Source organism: Rhinatrema bivittatum, chromosome 4 (genome assembly GCF_901001135.1).
Source record: "Rhinatrema bivittatum chromosome 4, aRhiBiv1.1, whole genome shotgun sequence".
NCBI classification, from domain to species: Eukaryota; Metazoa; Chordata; class Amphibia; order Gymnophiona; family Rhinatrematidae; genus Rhinatrema; species Rhinatrema bivittatum.
Window position 1 is genome coordinate 369,116,992 of NC_042618.1, and position 20,886 is coordinate 369,137,877.

The 20,886-nt window shown below is 42.5% G+C and overlaps 1 protein-coding gene across 5 annotated transcripts in view; it reads left to right on the top strand.

Annotated features, from left to right (window-relative positions):
- HDAC11 (histone deacetylase 11) overlaps window positions 1-20,886 on the top strand; it is a 154,294-nt gene that overhangs the window by 104,297 nt on the left and 29,111 nt on the right. For all 5 annotated transcript variants that reach the window (XM_029600833.1, XM_029600828.1, XM_029600832.1 and 2 more), the window contains exons 6-7: window positions 1,572-1,648; window positions 11,712-11,774. In XM_029600833.1, the coding sequence (XP_029456693.1) occupies window positions 1,572-1,648; window positions 11,712-11,774 (140 nt within the window). The remainder of the gene's footprint in view (window positions 1-1,571; window positions 1,649-11,711; window positions 11,775-20,886) is intronic.

Sequence of the window (20,886 nt, forward strand, 5' to 3'; positions counted from 1 at the left end):
AAATGGATCTGTTCTTCTGGGGGCGAGGAAGAACCAGTATTACAGTCTCTGCTTTTGTCTAGCTAACTCCAAATGTTAGGCAAACAAAACCTTTGAATATTGACCTCTGTCTTAATCCATTATGATTCATGCTGATGATCTGTGAGCAACAGAAACAGGAAAGCTTTTGAAGACCTAAAAATGCTCCTTAATGATAAAAAAAAACTCCATGAAACTGAGAACATCAAGAACATCCTTTGTCCTTTGGATCATGTCAGGATGATTTGTTAGTGAAGAAACTTTTTCATGTACTTTGCCAACAAAATAACGTTTGGTGATGCTGAATTAGTAATTTTATGCAATTGGTTGATCTCATAAAATAGTTATAAACATTTATCTCCAGAAAGCGTGCCTTCAGTGTAAGTCAATCATGGTAACAAATTCATAACATAATTGTAATAAGTTGACTTTAATTAGGGCATTTTTGACTGGGAGAGTGAGATTTTCTTACACCTCGGCATGTCTTATTCCGTGCAAAGAATATATGAAGTCTGATTTACAGTGCTCTCCTGTATTTTATTCATTCACAAAACCATATACAGACACAACTCTAATTGGCTTGATGAACCACTCTGCCTCACACGCTCTAACTACCCCACCAGAGCAAACAACAAAGGAAACCTCCACGTGCCATCACTCAAAAAGGCACACCTCTCCTCCACAAGGGGACCGCGCCATCTCCATTGCAGGTCCCACGCGATGGAACTCACTACCCACAAATCTCCGTCTTGAGCCTTGTACCATCAAATTCAAAAAGAAATTAAAGGCATGGCTCTTTAAGCAGGCTTACCCAGAATAGATCCTCCCTCCATTAACCTTATGCTGCATCTCCACTGACCTGAACCTATCTATATAGTCTGTGTTATTGCTGCTTGTTAGTTTTATTATATTATTTGTTGCTCTGTTGTTACTACCACTCGGCCTTTTCTCCATTGTCCCATCCCCAGCACCTGTTTTATGTATTTTCCACCTTTAGTTCGGATGTAAACCGGTTTGATGTAACCACGAATGCCGGTATAGAAAAGTATTAAATAAATTCTTGACTTCTTTCTGAAGTACATGAGGATGAAGAGTCACTTCATCTTCACCTTAAGAATATTATCAGAGCTCATAAAGCCGTGTGATGGGCTGAGCCATGAGATTCAGATTAGGTCCAAATTTACTAGAATTTTGTGGGAATATATATACTTTTTAAATTAAAAATGTCATTAAGATTTACCTTTCTACACTTGTATGTTTGAAGCATTTAGACTACTTTCGAGTGATTCTAAAGTATTTGACACTAGTTGTAAGAGCATGTTTGGTATTGGAAATGTGAGAAAACCTATACCACGTGAGTTATAAATTGCATTCATCTACTTTGTAAGCCAATTTCAAATTGTGTTGTGCTGTAGCAACAAATATTAGTGATTTATATGAAATGAAAACACCTTCATACAACAATAGAAATAAATTCTAATATTGTACATTCTTTGTTGCCATTACCATTTTAACACGTAAGCTTCGGCTAACATACACATTCTTACTTTCAGGTGGTGGCTTTCATCACTGTTCAAGTGATAAAGGTGGAGGATTTTGTGCCTATGCTGATATCTCACTAGCTATTCAGGTAATAAAAGTTAGAACTTAGAATATTATAAGCAGGAACAAACACTATATCGGCCTCCCAACATTTTAAACAAGAAGAAAACATAACTGGCAAGTTATAAATAATCACAAATATCTACTGTGATATAATCTCTCTGAAGTTCTGCAAAGTTTTACGTGGAGCTGTTGTCATCCTTTAGATTGCAATAAAAAAAATAATTCACCAGATTGTTTCCAAAGAGCTGAATCTGACAGGCCAAGGTCTCCTTTTACTACTGTGTATGCCTCTTTTCAAGTAATTCTATAATTATTATTCATGCTAAAAATTCAGTATTAATGCAGACCAGGTTAAAACATCTAGAAATGTAACTGTATATTATATACCATATAGTTTTTAAGTATTGAAACAATTTCTATGAAGCTTTTGTTATCAATACAAAATTGCCTCAAAAATATAAAGCAATATCTGCATATTACCCCCTTCCTGCTGCACTCCTCTGGGCAAGGGGGAACAGTATTAGAGCTGAGTCCCAATGTACACCTATCAATCTTGGCTGGCTTCTCTGATGGGAAAAATGTACCTTCTCACCTAAGGTGCTACACTTGGTGTTGCCTCAGAAAACACTTCACACAGTTTTGGTGTTCCAAAAGTAGTCTTTACTATGAAACATGGCCAATGGAAACAATCTGACACATGGTATATTTCTCTCTTTTGTCATCTGTGATGCATAATCACAATCAACAATTGGGGTTTTTGATCCTTCTTTGCCCTTCCTTCATGGCTCCTCTCTTTCCCTGGGGCACGCAGCTGTATCTTATTTCTGGTGCTTTATCTGTCGCAGTCTCCTTCCTCTTGGATAAGTGCAGAATGGGTAGCAGTCTCTTGACCTCTCCACAAACTTGGCACCAGCTTGGAACTTTTGTGGCATCAGCTGCACTAGCATTCCACCTCTTCACCTTCTCCAGATTACACCACCAGGAATAATCTTAATTTCCTTGGGTTGCCAAGTGTACCACCACCATCACTGGAGACTCCCTGTTTGGCTACCTGCTACCCATAGCTGCTTGAAGATTGGAGATGGGCTTCCTCCCTCTCCAACTCCAAGCACCAGTTTCTCCAGAATCTTCTTTTGGGAGATTGTATTAATCCCAGGATTACACCACTGAGGTTATGCCTATGGGGAGGCCATAGCAAAATTCATTTGTTTCCTTTACTACTTTTCAACTCAATATGTCCTGTGGAGAAGCATAGTCATAGTAAGGGTCATCTTTTACATACATTAAAGTGTCTACCATGAATTATCTGGATGTATACTGTGAATATAGAGAATCTGTACTCCCTTTCAAAATGTTCAGTTTTATTGCTTTATAATTTATTTATTTATTTATTATTTTTATTATACCGAGTTTCATGATAAGAATCACATCAACCCGGTTTACAATTAACATGTGTGTGGAGGCAGGGAGTAACATAGTGATAAACATTTCCCAATTCAACATTAAATATAGTGTGAAACTTAAAAAATATTAAAACAATAATTAGGACGTGAGAAAGTTACAAAAAACAGGGAATAATAACTAGGACCAGAAAGAAATTTGGAATTAAAATGCATTAAACTAGTGTTTGTTCCATGTAGCCATACATCCTACCCCACAACTGCCAAGTGAAAGATATATTCCAGAATTTCTTAGGAAATGAAATAGAAATAAAAACTTGAAATAGCTTGGTTGGATAAGTCTCTACCCCTCTTCTGTAGCAATCCTCAATATTTAAAACTGTGGTATAACCAGTCACCTTCAAACGCACACACGAAATGAACTGCCTCATCTGGGTTAAATTGTCCTAATTCACCATAATGAAATGATAAATCAGCAGTTTGTTCTCTCTGCTGATTAGCGCATTTCAAAGCAAAGACCCAACTGTGAGCTCTGGAAGCTGTCAAAAGAACTCTGGAATAAAGATATGGAATGGCAGAAATCTGGGGATGGGTACAAAAGAACTGCAAAGCAGTTGAATGTCCCTCAGCATGATCAAGACAACTTATTAAGAAGTGGAAGGTGTAAGGCACCAGCAAGACCCTGCCTAGATCAGGCCGTCCCTCCAAACTGGATATCTGAGCAAGGAGGAGACAGACCAAGAGGCCAATGGCAACCTCGAAAGAGCTGTAAGCTTCCATAGCCAAGACTGGTCAAAGTGTACCATGTGACAACGATTTTCCCAGCGTTCCACAAACCTGAGTTTTGTTGTAGGTTGGCAAGAAAGAAGCGATTATTCAAAAACCACCTTCAATTCCATTTGAATTGTGCAAAAGAACATTGAAGGAATACTGTAGGCATGTGGCAAAATGTTCTGTGGCTCGACAAAACTAAAATGGAACTTTCTGCCCTAAAACCAAAGTGTTATATTTAATGCAAATGTAACAGCCCATCACCCAAAGAACAGCATCGCTTCTATGAAGCATGGTGATGGCAGCATCATGCCATGGGGATGTTTCTCATTGGCAGGGACTGGGGCACTTGTCAGGACAGAAGAGACAATATAAGAAAAATCCTTGAGGGAAACTTGCTGCTCTCAGCAAGAAAGTTGAAACTGGGATGGAAGTTCACCTTTCAGCATGATAGTGATCTGAAGCATATAACCCAGTCTTTTTGAAGTGTTGTGCAAAGATTTAAATCGGGTTAGGTAACTCTGGTGCTCAAGTGTCACAAGCTGATTAATACCCTGATCCACCAGATTATTTTCACACAACCCTTGAATATTAATTTTAATTGACAATTATTTTCAATTAAAATATTCGAGAGAGATTTTTCCTTATGTAAAAAAAAAATTATAAAAAAGAGAAGAGAAAAATCTCCCATTCCCTCCCCCCTCCTCACCAATACACCCACTATTAGAAAACCAGGCCAGGCTGCTATAGATCCCAACACAAAAACTACATGCTAGCTACCAGATTACTTCACCTCAGTCACACATGCAGAACCTCACCAAAGGCAGAATAAAGTGAATGTAAAATAGTATAAATAGAAACATGCAGAAAAAAACTGAACTAGAATCTACAAGAAGCCAAACTCTATATGCAGCACAACAATGGAAAACAGAAGCCAAGACCATGCCTCATAAAACATCAAACAACATAATAGTAAATAAAACATCATCATAATAATACCATACCAATAAAAAGAATGCATATTTCAACATAGCTGATGAATAGAACATCAATAATTAAAAACTTCTACACAATTTTCTTTAAAATTTCAAAACACCATTAAATTATTTCAAAACAGATACATCAATTAACACCAAATAATTTAAACTTCCAAGGATAAAAAAAACAAACTGCTCTTCAAACCTGGAAACTTTTGATTTACAGTCATCCAGAGATTGTCATAAATTAGTTGGGGTGGGAGAGGGTGAACACAAACGTTCTCCTCTCTCTCACATACACACACACACACACTCTCTATCTCCCCCCACGTGCAATTATACGCACATACTTTGTCCCCCCCACGTGCAATCACACATACAGGCTCTCTCTCTCCCACATGCAGTCACACAGGCTCTTTCTCTCTCTCTGTCTCATGCAATCACATACATGTGCTCTCTCTCTCCTACATGCAATCACACACGCTCTTTCCCCCACATGCAATCTCAAACACATCCACACTCTCATATACAATAAAACACACACACACTCATAAAATATACATGCGGTCTGTCATATGCAATCACACACACACACACATGCTTTCCCACATGCAATCACACGCACATGCTCTCTCTCCCACATGCAATCACGCACACAAGCAGTCACCCACACACACAGGCTCACAGAAGTTCTTTGAGGGCTTAGGCTGCCTCTTCAGCCGCTAGCGAGATGTAGCCACTGGGTCTTCCCTCTGTCTTTGGCTGCCATGGGATGAACTCCACAGTGGCCCGTTAGCCCTCTCTGTCTTCAGCCGCCAGCTGGGTGAGGTCTGCTGGCGGCCACTAGGTCTTCTCTGTCTCTCTTTGGCCACTATGTGATGAGCTCTGCATAGTCTACCAGATCATGCGGTGGGCGGCAGTAAGAGTTGCCTTACAAAACATTATCTCTAGCTGCTGCGGGGCCAGTCTTGCGATAAGAGCTGTGAGGCTAGCCCCGTAGCAACAGAAGATGAAGTTTTATGACACTTGTTGCACGCACGGGATGGATGGGAGGAGTATTGTAATCTGATGCAGCGGCGACTAGAGTTTCAGCCTAACTATTCAGTGCTATGCCACTAAAAATGGCCTCTTATGCCACTGATGGCACACGTGCCATAGGTTGCGGACCCCTGATATAACCAAAGCTATGCTGGAGTGACTAAGGAGCCAAAAGATAAATGTAATGGAGTGTCCCACTCTGAGTCCTGATCTCAGTCCAGTCAAAAATGTGTGGCATAACTTGAAGATTGCTGCTCATCAGTGTTTCCCAAGGATCTTGATAGAACTTGAAACATTTTGTAAAGAATAGTCTAGTATTAAATCAAAATGTGCAAAATTGGTGAAGATGTATTCCAACTGACTCTCAGCTATGATTGCCAATGGTATTTCCACCGAATATTGATTTGAGGGGGAGGGGTTGAAGAGATAGAGACCCAAATGGATTTTCAGGGTTTTGTTTGTTTGGGGTTTTTTTTGGATATGTATATGCTTCATCCCCCAATAAAATATGTTTTGGCCCTGAAAGTTGTGTATTATGCTATGTTGATGAGTGGGGAAAAAAAACTCCTCTTAAATGAATGAAAGTCTGATGTACTGACACCATAAAATGTGAAAAATGTTCAAGGGGGTGTAGAATTTCTAGCCACTGTTATGGTCCTAAGAAGAAATTTATAAAGATTTCTCTCTAAAAAATAAATGCACCAGTTTAAACTTTCTTTTGCCAAGCATTTGTTTTGTGAGGAAAGAAATAATTTTCAGTAAATAAAAGATACTTTTATTTTTAATATAATTTGAATGTTACTTAAATATTAAAATGTATTTGAGACAGCTGTTATAATGGGAACAGACAGAACCTGTGCATGTAGTAGTTGACTCATTTTGGAATGCGGATATTTAACCATCTACTTCAGGGGTTGGCAAATCTCATACATGCCACATGGTGGCACAGGAATACCTTCATCCTAACAAGCTGCTCACTGTTTGTTTGTCAGCACTGCAAGCATTTTCAAAATTTATGGGCTAGCAGTGCACAGTAAGTGACATGCTGCGCAGGTGGGAAAATCCAGCCTCCAGTCACAGGACACTAGGTTTGGCACTCAAATATCTCCTTTGAGTTTGGAGGTACTGCATGTATTTTGGCAATCTGATCTCTACTGCAATGTTATCTGGATGGATTATATTGTAGCTGTGACTCTGATTGATTGTTCTCCAGATCATCCACATTCTTCCCTGGTACATATATATTGGTTAACAGTTGCTAAGCTTCAGCAGTGTTCTTTGCTATACAAATAACTGAGATAAACCTCATTATTTTGTTGATCTGTGGTATTCTGAATAATTCAGAAGACAGGTGTCTTCAGAAGCAGGGAGGCCAAATCTAAGTGTGTTTAAGTAATTGGTAATATTCCTTGAGGGAATGTAAGTTGGTTATGAACATAAAGTGACATGTTTGTATGTAGTGCTTCTACCCTTTTTCACTCAACGCACAATTAAGCTCTGGAATTTGTTGCTAGAGGCTGCAGTTAAGGCAGCTAGTGTAGTTGTGTTTAAGAAAAGTTTTGATAAGTTCCTGGAGTAGAAGTCCATAAACAGCTATTAATCAATAAGGAATAGCCACTGCCTGTTGGCAGCATTAGTAGCATGGATCTGTACTTGTGACTTGGATTGGCTAATGTTGGAGACGGGATACTGGGCTTGATGAACCTTCGGTCTGACCCAGTATGGCATATCTTATGTTACCTTGTAAACAATTATGAGTGAAATGGACTGGCTAATTATATGCATCATACATTTTGAAAATACTATAAACATGAGCTTATCTGATATATTAAATCATTTATCTAATGGGGATATATTGCACATTCTCTTGCTTTATTCTTTACTCCTTGGTTTTGGAAAGAAAAAAAATACAAACTGGATAAATTCCATTATACACAGCAATATGCATTACAATAGCAGTAACATAAGTATATAAGAAGTTGCCATACTGAGTCAGATTGAGAGTCCATCAAGCTTAGCATTCTGTTTCCAACAGTAGCCAATCCAGGTTATAAGTATAAGCAGGTTATAAGTATAAGCAAGAACCCAAACATTAAATAGATCCTGTGCTACAAATGCCGGTAATAAGCAGTGGCTAATTCCCTAAGTCAGCCTGATTAATAGTAGTTTATGGACTTCTTCTAAAAGATGAGTAAGAAGGGCGAAGTGGTGATTGTTGGAGATTTTAATCTACCGGATGTAAACTGGAGAATCTCTTCTGCATAATCTAACAGTAGTAGAGAGATAGTGGATGCCCTGCAAATGGCTCTGTTCAAACAAATGGTAATGGAGCCTACGAGGGAGGGAGCTACACTCTATTTAGTGCTCACTAATGGAGATAATGTCTCTAATGTCCAGGTGGGTGCCCACTTCAGCAATAGTGATCATCAAAATGTATGGTTTCATATCATTAATGCATTACGGAGAAGTCATACAAAGACCAGGGTTTTGTGTTTCAAAAACACGGACTTTGTTGAAATGAGGAAGTACCTGGAGGAAGAACTAGAAGGATGGGACAAAACGAGAGATGTGGAACAACAGTGGGCCAAACTAAAAGGAGCAAGAACTGAAGTGATTAATATACATGTAAGTAAAGTAAAAAAAAAAAAAAAAGCAAGAAAAGAATGAAACATATCTGGTTCACAAAGGAGGTGGCTGATAAAATAAAAGAACAGCATTTAAGAAATATAAAAGATCCCAAAGGGAGGATCACAAGGAAGAATATCTGATAAAACTGAGGGAGACGAAGAAAGTAATCAAGAAAGCGAAAAGTGAAGCGGAAGAAAGGATTGCCAAGAAGTAAAGCGAGGTAACAGAACTTTTCAGGTAAATCAGTGAAAGGAGAAAAGCCCAAAATGGTACAGTGAAATTGAAAGGTGAAAAGGATCAATGGGTGGAGTCAGATAAAGAAATGGCAGAAATATTAAACGAATACTTCAGTTCGGTGTTCACTAAAGAAGACCCCAGAGAAGGACCGTCACTAATTAACAAGAAACTAGAGGGGAGTGGAATGGATGAAACTCCATTTACAGAAGAGAATGTATGGGAAGAGCTAGGAAAACTGAAAGTGGACAAAGCCATGAGGCCTGATGAGGTTCATCCCAGGATACTGAGGGAACTCAGAGATGTGCTGGCGGCTCCACTGCATGACCTGTTCAATAGATCCCTGGAAATGGAAGTGGTGCCGAGTGATTGGAGAAGAGCGACGGTGGTCCCTCTTCACAAGAGTGGAAGCAGAGAGGAGGCTGGTAACTACAGGCCGGTTAGCCTCACCTCGGTGGTGGGAAAAGTATTAGAGTCACTGCTGAAGGAAAGAATAGTGAACTATTTACAAGCAGCAGAATTGCTGGACCAGAGGCAGCATGGTTTCACCAAGGGAAACATATATAGAAACATAGAATTGATGGCAGAGGAAGACCAAACAATCCATCCAGTCTGCCCAGCAAGCTTTCACTTTTTTTTCCCCCCCATACTTATCTGTTACTCTTGTCCCTTGTAAGTGACTTTTTTTGTTCTATTTCCCTTCCACCTCCGCCATCAATGTAGTTATCAGTGCTGGAGCTGCATCTAAGTGAAGTATCTAGCTAATTGGTTAGGGGTATCAGTGCTGGAGGTGCATCTAAGTGAAGTATCTAGCTAATTGGTTAGAGGTAGTAACCACCATCATAGCAAGCTACTCCCACGCATGTTTATCCAGCCTGTGCAACTCAGTCCTTGTTGGTTGTTGTCCGAATATAAATCATCTTTTCATCATTCCCCCTGCCGTTGAAGCAGAGAGCTATGCTGGATACCATTGAAAGTGAAGTATTAGGCTTATTTAGTTTGGGGTAGTAACCGCCGTATAAAGCAAGCTACTCCCCTGCTTTTGTGTGGATTCAAATCTCTTTTTTTCACATTTCCTCTTGCCGTTGAAGCCAGGAAGGTCCTGTCAGACGAATCTGATAGACTTTTTTGATTGGGTGACTAAGGAATTGAATCGAGGAAAAGCACTTGATGTCATCTACTTGGATTTTAGCAAAGCTATTGATACGGTCCCGCACAGGAGGCTTTTGAATAAAACGAGAAGCTTGGGAGTGAGTGCCAAGGTGGTGGCATGGATAGCAAACTGGTTGAAGGACAGAAGACAATGTGTGATGGTAAATGGAACTTACTTGGAAGAGAGAGCGGTGATGAGTGGAGTGCTGCAAGGGTCGGTGTTGGGACCGGTCCTGTTCAATATGTTCGTGAGCGACATCGCGGACAGGATAGAAGGTAAGGTTTGTCTGTTTGCAGATGATACTAAGATCTGCAACAGAGTGGACATGCCGGAAGGAGTGGAGAGAACGAATCGGGATATAAGGAAGCTGGAAGACTGGTCGAAGATATGGCAGCTGAGATTCAATGCCAAGAAGTGCAGAGTTATACATATGGGGTGTGGAAATCCGAAAGAAATGTATTTGATGGGGGGAGAAGGGCTGATGTGCACGGAGCAGGAGAGAGACCTTGGGGTGATAGTGTCTAATGATCTGAAGTCTGTGAAACAATGCGACAAGTCGATAGCTAAAGCCAGAAGAATGCTAGGCTGCATAGAGAGAGGAATAACGAGTAAGAAAAAGGAAGTGATTATCCCCTTGTACAGGTCCTTGGTGAGGCCTTACTTGGAGTACTGTGTTCAGTTCTGGAGATCTTATCTCAGAAGGGACAGAGACGGGATGGAGGCGGTCCAGAGAAGGGCGACCAAAAAGGTGGAGGGTCTTCATCGAATGACTTATGAGGACAGATTGAAGAATCTAAATATGTATACCCTGGAGGAAAGGAGGAACAGGGGTTATATGATAGTCTTTCAGATACTTGAAAGGTTTTAATGATCCAAAGTCAACAACAAACATTTTCCATTGGAAAAAAATCAGCAGAACCAGGGGTCATGATTTAAAACTCCAGGGAGGAAGACTCAGAACCAATGTCAGGAAGTATTTCTTCATGGAGAGGGTGGTGGATGCCTGGAACGCCTTTCCAGAGGAAGTGGTGAGGACCAAAACTGTGAAGGATTTCAAAAGGGCGTGGGATAAACACACTGGATCCATAAAGTCTAGAGGATGTGAATGAAATGAAGACAAGAGGCATGGGGGTGGCTTACGGGAATGACAGCTACTACCCTTACTCAATAAACATACACATGGTTAATGCGACTCCAGCATTGCTCTATGCTTCAACGGCAAGAGGAAATGTGGGAAGAATGATCTGCATTCACAAATAAGTATGGGAGTAGCTTGCTTGTTACAGCTGTTACTACCCCAAACCAAATTAGCTTGATAATTCACTTTCAATGCATATCCAAGCAGATCTCTGCTTCAGTGGCAGGGGGAATGAAGAAACGAGGATTCATATTCAATCAACCAACAAGGACTAAATTGCACAGGCTGGGCAAACAAATAAGCGTGGAAGTAGCTTGCTTATTGCGGCGGTTACTACCCCTAAACATTTAGGCTTGATACTTAACATTGATGCAGCTCCAGCACTGCTCTATACATCAATTGATGAGAGTGGAAGGACATTAAAACCAAAAAGTTACCAATAAGGGCCCTGACCTCAGCAGTCAGAGTAACAGATAAGTATGAGAAAAATAAGTATGAAAGCTGGATGGGCCATTTGGTCTTCTTCTACCGTCATTTCTATGTTTCCTGCAGGAACTTGTCCAATCTTTTTAAACCAAACTATGCTAACTGCCGTTACCACATCCTCTGGCAATAAATTCCCCAGCTTAATTGTTTGTAAACCAGCAAGATCTCAGCAGTCAGTATTTAGGATTTGTTTTATCTCTTTAGTATCTCGTTCCTGAATAGTGCTTGTATAAAACTGTCTGAATGCATTCTTTTAATTGCAGTTTTTGTTTGAGCGGGTGGAAGGCGTGTCTAAGGCTACTATCATAGACCTGGATGCACATCAGGTAAGTAGGATGTCAATGATTCATGGCCACAGAGACTATCAAAAAACAATAGTTAAACTTTAAAATCCATTTGGTGTTGTATTAACAGTTATAATAGGCTCAGTAGTATTGGGATGATGTGATTCTGTTTTTGGTGGAGCTCAATAGGTATGCATCTGTATTTTGAACAACAACATTCCTAATTAACACAGGCTATACAGCTATAGTAAGCAAATGCACGAATCACTCTGGCTTCTGTATATTCATTCAAACAATTTGGATTGCAACTGGATATCTTCATTTACTGATAATATTGCTAATACTGTGTTTGTAATATGTTTTCAAAAAGATACTTTGGAAGGCTTTTGAAAACCAGACTTTTAATTGCATGATGTAGGAAGGATGTCTTTTAAATAGGTAAACTAGTTCAGATATGATTTAAACCTTTCCAAACTAGGGAGAGGATTTCAAATTGACTATTTAGCAGCAGCCAACCATTAACTAATATTGTATAACTTACGTTGAATCTCACCTAGTTTGCCAAAATATGAGTTGACTACAATTTGACTTGACCTATAAGAACATTTTTATTCATAGAAAATGCCACTATTTTCTGTCTGTATTTCTATGTGTGTTTGCTGTTTTTGTCCCTGGGACATGTTATAGATACTTGCTTAGATGTCTGTTGCTGATAGAACTGCTTGTGGCTTCAGAAGTCTTCCTGCTATTTGGCAAAGCTATGCAAATCTGAATCAGCTTGCATTAAAATCTGATCTGATTCACTTCAAAAAGTTTGAATTCAATTTAGTCTGCTATAAAAATATACATTTCAGTTCAAACCAGTAAATGTGTGCTGGTGTATCATAATTGCTCAGTTAAATCATCTTTGGTATTAGAGAAAAGTGGTTTTCACTAAAGCTAAAGAAATGCTGTCTGTACAGTTTTTGTACCATAAGGAATGGCTAATCAATGCTGTGCATTTTTAAAGGGCAGACAGTTCTTGAATTTAGTTTATAGATACCTTACATTCAAACAGGACTTTAAAGCACTGTACTGTAGTAACTTTGGGTGATTAGGTGACTTTCCACTCTGTATATGAATTCCTTTTCGCTGTTGGCTGAATTTATTTCATTTCTGAAAGGTTCCAGGGAATATACTTGAGAAGGGACTGAATTGTTTTGGTTTATCCTTTTCTTAACTTCAAAAGTTGTTTAATGTGCTTATGCTATACAAACACAATACCATTTTTCAAGTAGAAGTAAAGATTGAATTTAATTTTGTTAGACTACTTTTTCAATATATTTAATTTTAAGTCATACAATGGATTCAGTGAGGTGTTCATTCTTGATAGCAACAATATGTGTAGGTGCAACATAGTTGCTTGTTAAATATAAGCAGTCTGTGGCCTAGATTCATCAAAATACTTTATCATACGCAATAAACAAAAGGCATGTTTATTTAAATAGCCGGCTTGCCACATTGTACGAGAACACATGTGGCAGTTTGTCATCGCGGTGTGCACTACGTCGTCATGCACTGCGATATTTTTTCTTAGTATAAATGATCACTTCCTGCCCCTCCTTCTTTGAGGGTATGTCAGGCATTGGAGTAAGAGGAGAGGAGGTTAGTGGTGTTAGAGGAGTTCTGATGGTGTAGTTTTGTGATTTCTGACTTGAGTTGTGCTGTTTTGTGTTATCATCTGTTTCCCTTTCCCTTTGTCTTTTGTGATGTTTGTTGAAGTGAAAGATTGTAAGTCCAGTTTGTCTTTTTACTGTGTAGTGGAAGAGTGAGGATCGGAGGAGTGAGTAGAGAGGAGTGTGTGTGAGAGGAGTGGAAGAGCGGAGGGGAAAGAATGGAGCATGATAGGCCTGGGAAGAGAAGAGGGGTGAGGATAGCAGTTGAAGGAGGTGGCAGAGAGAGTGGGAGGAGGAGGGCAGGAGTACCAGGGGGAGAAGTAGAGACAGGTGAGAGGGAAGGGATAGGAGGGTGGGGGAGGGGAAAGGGCTTAGGCAGGAAAGAGTGGTGGGAGGAGTAGGGCAGCATAGAGAGAGGGCAGAGGGGAATGGAGTTGGTAGGCCAGGGTGAGGTGGGGAGAAGAAGGGACAGGAGAGAAGAGTGAGGCGGAGAGTGAAATCATGGAGGACACCTCTCCGGAACAGGAAGTGGCACCCCCTTTGGGCAGCTGGGCAGCACCACGGCAGAGACTGCGGGCCATAAGGTTCAGTGAGGCAGAGAACGAGCTTCTCATCGCTGGTGTCCTGTGGCACTATGCCAGTTTGTTTGGAAACAGAGCAGTCAAGACCTCAAAAGCAGCTAAAGGGCAAATTTGGCAAAATATTGCCCAGGGTATCAGCCAGCACAGTGAAGTGCAAAGAAGTGGGGAGCAGGTCGCCCATTGCTACAGGGATGTCAAAGCCCAGCTGAAGTCTAAATTTGCAGCGAGATCGAAATATTTATTTATTTAAAGCTTTTTTATACCGACATTCGAAGGACATCACATCAATTTACATATAACATTTGGAGAAACATTACAACGAACTCAGTAACTTAACAGTAAATAATAAATGAAAAAATGGGTATCAGTAAAAAATCTAGATAACGAACATAAGTGCGAAATGGTAGGGCAAATTAACTTGGAAGAACAAGAGGCAAAAGTTAGGACAAGATAACATGGTCGTACAAGAGGCAAATTAGCTTAGAGGCACATGAGGTAGAATGACCTGAAAGTAGATGGGAGTGGGGCGTGTAAGGGTTATACGGGCACAGGAGTGAGGGGGGGGGGAGGGGTAATAGAAGTGTTCTTATTGAAAGAATTAATTGGTACTTGGGGAGAGGAGGGGGGACTAGGGAGAGGGGATTAATGATTTATGCAAAGGCCTGTTTGAAGAGCCATGTTTTAAGTTTTTTTGTTTTAATTTATGGGGTCAGGGCTTCAGTCGCAGGTCAGGCGGCATGGTTTTCCAGTTGTCGAGTCCTGCTATAGATAGGTTTAGAGGAGAGTGTGTGTAATGTGCCATTGAAGGCGGATCTGGTGGGTCTTATGGGGGTGTGGAAATGTATAGAGTCATTGAGCTAGTGTACATCCCGGTTATATAGAGTCTTGTGTAGGATGGTGAGGTTCTTGTAGCTGATTCTGAATGGGATTGGGAGCCAGTGAAGGTCTTTGAGGATGGGGTTAATATGGTCCATTCTGCGTGTGTTGGTGAGTATTCTGGATGCGGCATTTTGTAGCAGTTGTAGGGGTTTGATAGTTGGTGCAGGGAGGCCTAGGAAGAGGGAGTTGCAGTAGTCTAATTTGGAGAATATTAGGGCTTGGAGTACGGTGCGAAAATCATTAAAGTGGAGTAGAGGTTTAAGTTTTTTTAAAACATGAAGTTTGTAGTAACCTTCTTTTATTGTGGAGTTTATGAATTGTTTAAGGTTCAGATGGCTGTCTAGGATGACGCCAAGGTCTCTAACTTGTTGTGCGATAGGGGTTGAAGGGGGAAGGGTGTTAATGTCAGAGGTGGCTGAGGTGTTGTGGTTGTGTGAGATGATAAGGAGCTCCGTTTTGGAAGGGTTAAGAGCGAGATTAAGGATAGAGAGGAGATGGGTAATGGTTTCGAGGCAGCTTTCCCAGATCTTGAGGGATTTAGGGATGGATTCAGTGATGGGGATAAGGATTTGGACGTCGTCCATGTAGATGTAATGAGTGAGTCCTAAACTGGATAGGAGTTGGCATTGGGGCAGCATGTATATATTGAAAAGGGTAGGGGATAGGGAGGAGCCTTGGGGGATGCCCCGAGTTAGGTTTATAGGTTCTGACTCATTGTTACCATTTTGACTATGTAGTGTCTATTGGTGAGGTAGGATTCAAGCCATCAGAGGGCATTGCTGGTAGTGCCAATTTCGGTGAGGCGGTTTAGTAGGATTTCGTGGCTGATGGTGTCGAAGGAAGAGGAGATATCTAGCATGACAAGGATGTAGGAATGCCCTTTGTCAATACCTTTAAGTAGAGTGTCAGTGAGGGAGATTAGGAGGGTTTCAGTACTGAAGAATTTACGGAAGCCGAATTGAGAAGGGTACAAGATCTTGTTTTTCTCTAAATGTTCTGAGAGTTGGATGTTTATAACTTTTTCCATAAATTTTGCAAGGAAGGGAAGGTTTTGAGATAGGTCGATAGTTAGCAGTTTCATAGGGGTTGAGGTTGGGTTTTTTAAGGGTAGATTTTATGATGGCTTGTTTTAATGAAGTGGGAACACTTCCAAAGGTGATAGAACAGTTGATGATATCGGCTAATGGTTTAGAGATGATGTTGGGAATTGTTAGGAGTTGTTTGGAGGGTATGGTATCGGTGGGTTGTGATGCAGATTTAATTTTCTTGAGAAGGGTTTCTATTTCGGATGAGAATGTGGATTCAAAGGAGTCTAGTGTTGCTTGAGGAATGTTTGGGGGGTTGATAGATGAGGTGGTGAAGGCGGGGAAGCTTGATGTAAGCTTAGAAATTTTGTCGTGGAAATAATGGGCAAGATCATTACGCATGTTGTTGTTGTCTGCATTGGTAAGGGGGATGGTTTTGGTTAGAGATGTGAACCGGAATCGGTTCCGATTCCGGGTTCGGGGACTATCGGGAAATTTTTTGCGTGCGGTCCGATCGTTTTTTGTTTTTATCGGCTGCGCCCGAGCCGATAAACAAAACACCCACCCCCACCCTTTAAAATACATCCTTTAGCTTCCCCCACCCTTCTGACCCCCCCCCCCAAAAAAAACTTTTTAAAAGTACCTGGTGGTCCAGTGGGGGTCCCGGGAGCGATCTCCCGCTCTCGAGCCGTCGGCTGCCACTAATCAAAATGGCGCTGATGGCCCTTTGCCCTTAGCATGTGACAGGGTATCCGTGCCATTGGCCGGCCCCTGTCACAAAATGGCGCGGGCCATCCATTGCTCCTACCATATGGTAGTGGCAGCCGACGGCCCGAGAGCGGGAGATTGCTCCTGGGACCCCCACTGGACCACCAGGTACTTTTAAAAAGTTTTGGGGGGGGGGTCGGGAGGGTGGGGGAAGCTAAAGGATGTGTTTTAAAGGGTCGGGTGGGTTTAGGGGTTGTTTTTGTGTGCCATTTTTCCCACCCGCCCCCAAAACGATAAGAGAACCCCACAAACAATTTTGTGGGGTTTTCCTGTCTGTTTCGGGGAGCCCCTGATTTCTGACGAGTTTGAAAATATCGTATGATATTTTCAATCGTCAGAAAAATGGTTCACATCCCTAGTTTTGGTGAGGTCAGAGACATAGGAGAAGAGGGCTTTAGCATTGAATTGGATGTCATGTATTCTTAGGGCGTAGAAGTCATGTTTGGTATTGTGGATGGTGGTTCTGTAGAGGGCAAGGACAGATTTGTATCAGGCCTGTTGTGAAGGGGAGGGATTTGTGTGCCATTTCTTTTCAGAGTTTCGTAGGTTGCGTTTGTGTGTTTAGTTCAAGTGTGTACCACAGTATTTTGGAGTTGTGGGAGGGGTTGAGTTCTTTGGTGGTTAGGGGGCAGATTTTGTTGGCGATGTCATTGATAATGTTGTTCCAGTTGGAGAACACAGATTTGGGGTTGGATAGATCGAGATCACTGAGGGCATCAGTGAGAGCGAGGGTTAGTTTGTCTTTGGAGCAGTGTTTTCTGAATTGGAAGGTTGTGGAGTGTGAGGTTTGAGGGGCTGAGGTTTTTGTTATGGAGAGTTTAGTTTTGATGAGGAAATGTTCAGACCAGGGGACAGGGGTGCACTTGGGTGTTTCAGAGTGGTGGATGTGAGAGTTAAAAAAAAAAAAGGTCTAAAGGGTGGCCAGCTTTGTGAGTGGGGCTGGCTATAATTTGCTTGAAGCCCATGGTGATCATAGCGGCTAAGAAAGCTTCACATGATGGGGATGGGGGGATAGCGTCTACGTGGAGGTTGAAGTCTCCTAGTAGGACAGTAGGTATGTCCAAATTGATTTTGTCTGCAATGAATTCAATAAGGGGAGAGGGATTGTTTTCAAGGAGGCCTGGGGAGGGGGGGGGGGGGGGGGGGAGGTAAACTAGGCATATTTGGAGTTGGGGTGATTTGAAGAATCCTATTTCAGATTGGGGGTGTGTGTGAACTGTTTGGGATTTTAATCTGAGTTCTTTTTTAGTTGCCAACAGGATGCCGCCGCCTCTTTTTTTGATCCTGGGTAGGGAGAGGATGTCGTATAGGTGGTTAGGAAGTTGGTTAAGGAGGACTAGGTCAGTTTGCTTAAGCCATGTTTCTGTTACAGCACAAATGTCTGGATTGTCATCAAGAAGAAGGTTATTCAGGATGGGTGTTTTCTTAGTTAGGGATTGGGAATTGAATAGAATAATGGAGAGGGTTGTAAGGCAGAGGAATTATCAATGGGGATAATATGATGGAATCTTGAGTGAGGGGTGGGGTCGGATAGGAGTGTTTTTTTAAGGTTACATAAGGAATAATGGATGGTGGGTATGGGTTGGGTAGCCATAATTGGATATAAAAGAATTAGGGGTGGGGTGAGCAGTGATACAGAAAGTGACTGAATAAGGGGTGGAGAAATAAGCGGGGGTGGAAGTAATGGAGGGCTTTGGGGAGAGGAGGTGTGCTGGGCGGAGGGGGGACAGCACACATAGGCAACTGCTGAGTGAATTAGTGGGCAGTAAAAGGGAAAGGGATTGATGGAGGGGGGGGCGGGTGGGGATTGGATGTAAGATATGTATAAGAGAGAGGTAGAGTGGCGGGTAGCTTAAGGGGGAGCGCTCCTTTGGCGCGTGGCGCCTACGGCTCACCGGCGGGGATTTTAAAGTCCTGTCCCTCATAGTCATGGTGAGGTGGATTTAGTGGGCGGAGTTAGCTGCAGGCTGGTCCTAGGCAGCTCTGGGGGTGTCCGATTGTGCCTGGGGGATTGCTGTGGGTTCTCCTTGTGTCGGTTCCGGGATGTAGGGCCGATTCTGGGCCTCGCTGGGGCGGCAGTGCTGGGGCCAATTATGGGCCTTCCGGGCCTCGTTGGTGTGGCGGTGTTGGGGCTGAAATTGGGCCTTGCTGAAGGGGGGGGGGGGGGGAGATAGGACCGCGTCGCGGTCGGATCAGGCACTGGCTAGTCAGCGGGTCGGAGAGGCGGCGGCTCGGGTGCAGAAAGGCAGCACAGCTCACGGGCGGGGATTTTAAAGTCCTGTCTCTCGTCACAGACTGGAGGAGGGGGCTTCCTGTCCCACTGTAATCATGACATGGAGCAGCGACTGATTAAAAGGCTGGCACCGGACATGTTCGAGGTTCTTGGATGAATGGCTAGACACCTCACGAGCCACCGCGGTAAGTTCACCTCACCCATAAATGGGCAGACAGCAGCGGATATAGACATAAGGGATGTTTAACTAGGTGTTTTTCCCATTGAAACAGAATGGGAAAACATCCTTTAGTAAATAAGCCCCAGAAATTGGCATTAGATGATCACTTGGCAAAGTGCACCTCTGATGCCAGACAAATAAACCATACTTGTTGGCATATGTGTGTTTTTGTTGTCTTTTCTGTTTCCACAGTTCTCGAGCAGCAAGCTGCCGGTCCCAACCAGGAATGCCCAGGACTCAGCTGGGAAGCCCTAGGGACCAGCCGAGGTGCCACTGGGACGAGCTGCCCAATAGCAATGCTCCACAGGCCATTAAAGATGGATGCAGAGACACAGTGGGAGGAGGAGGAGCAGCAGCAGCAGGAGGCACAGCGATCACAGGCCCTGTTTTTGATCCAGTCCCCAGGCGCAAGAAGTCCATTTAATGTCGACCTGGATCTGGAGACCTTAATGGAGTCAAGGATGGACTGGCAACTTTGTCAAGAACAGTTGGCGAGAGAACTAGGAAGAGGGAGTAAGCGAATGAATAAATCCAGAGGGTAGACCCGCTCAGTGTCAAGCTCTGACAGTTCATCATCCGACTTCTCGTTGTCTGAATCATCATCGAATAAGAACCAGGGGTTTGAAGGGTGGCCAGCTTTGTGAGTGGGGCTGGCTATAATTTGTTTGAAGCCCATGGTGATCATAGCAGCTAAGAAAGCTTCACATGATGGGGATGGGGGGGATAGCGTCTACGTGGAGGTTGAGGTCTCCTAGTAGGACAGTAGGTATGTCCAAATTGATTTTTTCTGCAATGAATTCAATAAGGGGAGAGGGATTGTTTTCAAGGACGCCTGGTAAACTAGGCATATTTGGAGTTGGGGTGATTTGAAGAATCCTATTTCAGATTGGGGGTGTGTGTGAACTGTTTGGGGTTTTAATCTGAGTTCTTTTTTAGTTGCCAATAGGATGCCGCCGCCTCTTTTTTTGATCCTGGGTAGGGAGAGGATGTCGTATAGGTGGTTAGGAAGTTGGTTAAGGAGGACTAGGTCAGTTTGCTTAAGCCATGTTTCTGTTACAGCACAAATGTCTGGATTGTCATCAAGAAGAAGGTCATTCAGGATGGGTGTTTTCTTAGTTAGGGATTGGGAATTGAATAGAATAATGGAGAGGGTTGTAAGGCAGAGGAATTGTCAATGGGGATAATATGATGGAATCTTGAGTGAGGGGTGGGGTCGGATAGGAGTGTTTTTTTTAAGGTTGCATAAGGCGTAATGGATGGTGGGTATGGGTTGGGTAGCCATAATTGGATATAAAAGAATTAGGGGTGGGGTGAGCAGTGATACAGAAAGTGACTGAATAAGGGATGGACAGGGACAAGCTCTTCACAGAGTTGCTATGCCGTCTAGATAAAAGAAACCGGCTCAGCATTTGGTCATCACAGAGTTGCTGTGCCGTCACGCACAGTGGATGCTCTTATGTCAAGCATCTTCAAGCAGCACACTCACTAAGAAGTCATCCTTCATCCTCTGGGTCTATAACGGCCTACTTTAACTAGCCTACAATCTCTTTGTCTCTTGTGAGGCTGTCCCGTTTCCGGCTCCATGCTGCGGTGTGTCATTTCTTCTCATCTCCTGCAAGTCCTGCCTCGATGCTGCTGGGTGTCATTTCTTCTCATCTCCTGCAAGTCCTGCCTTGATGCTGCCGGGTCTCGACCTGGGCCTCCTGCCTCCATGCTGCTGGGTTTGTGCTGCTCCTGCGGTGGTGATGCAACACTCTGTGGTCCTACTCCTGCTACCTACATGCTGAACTGTT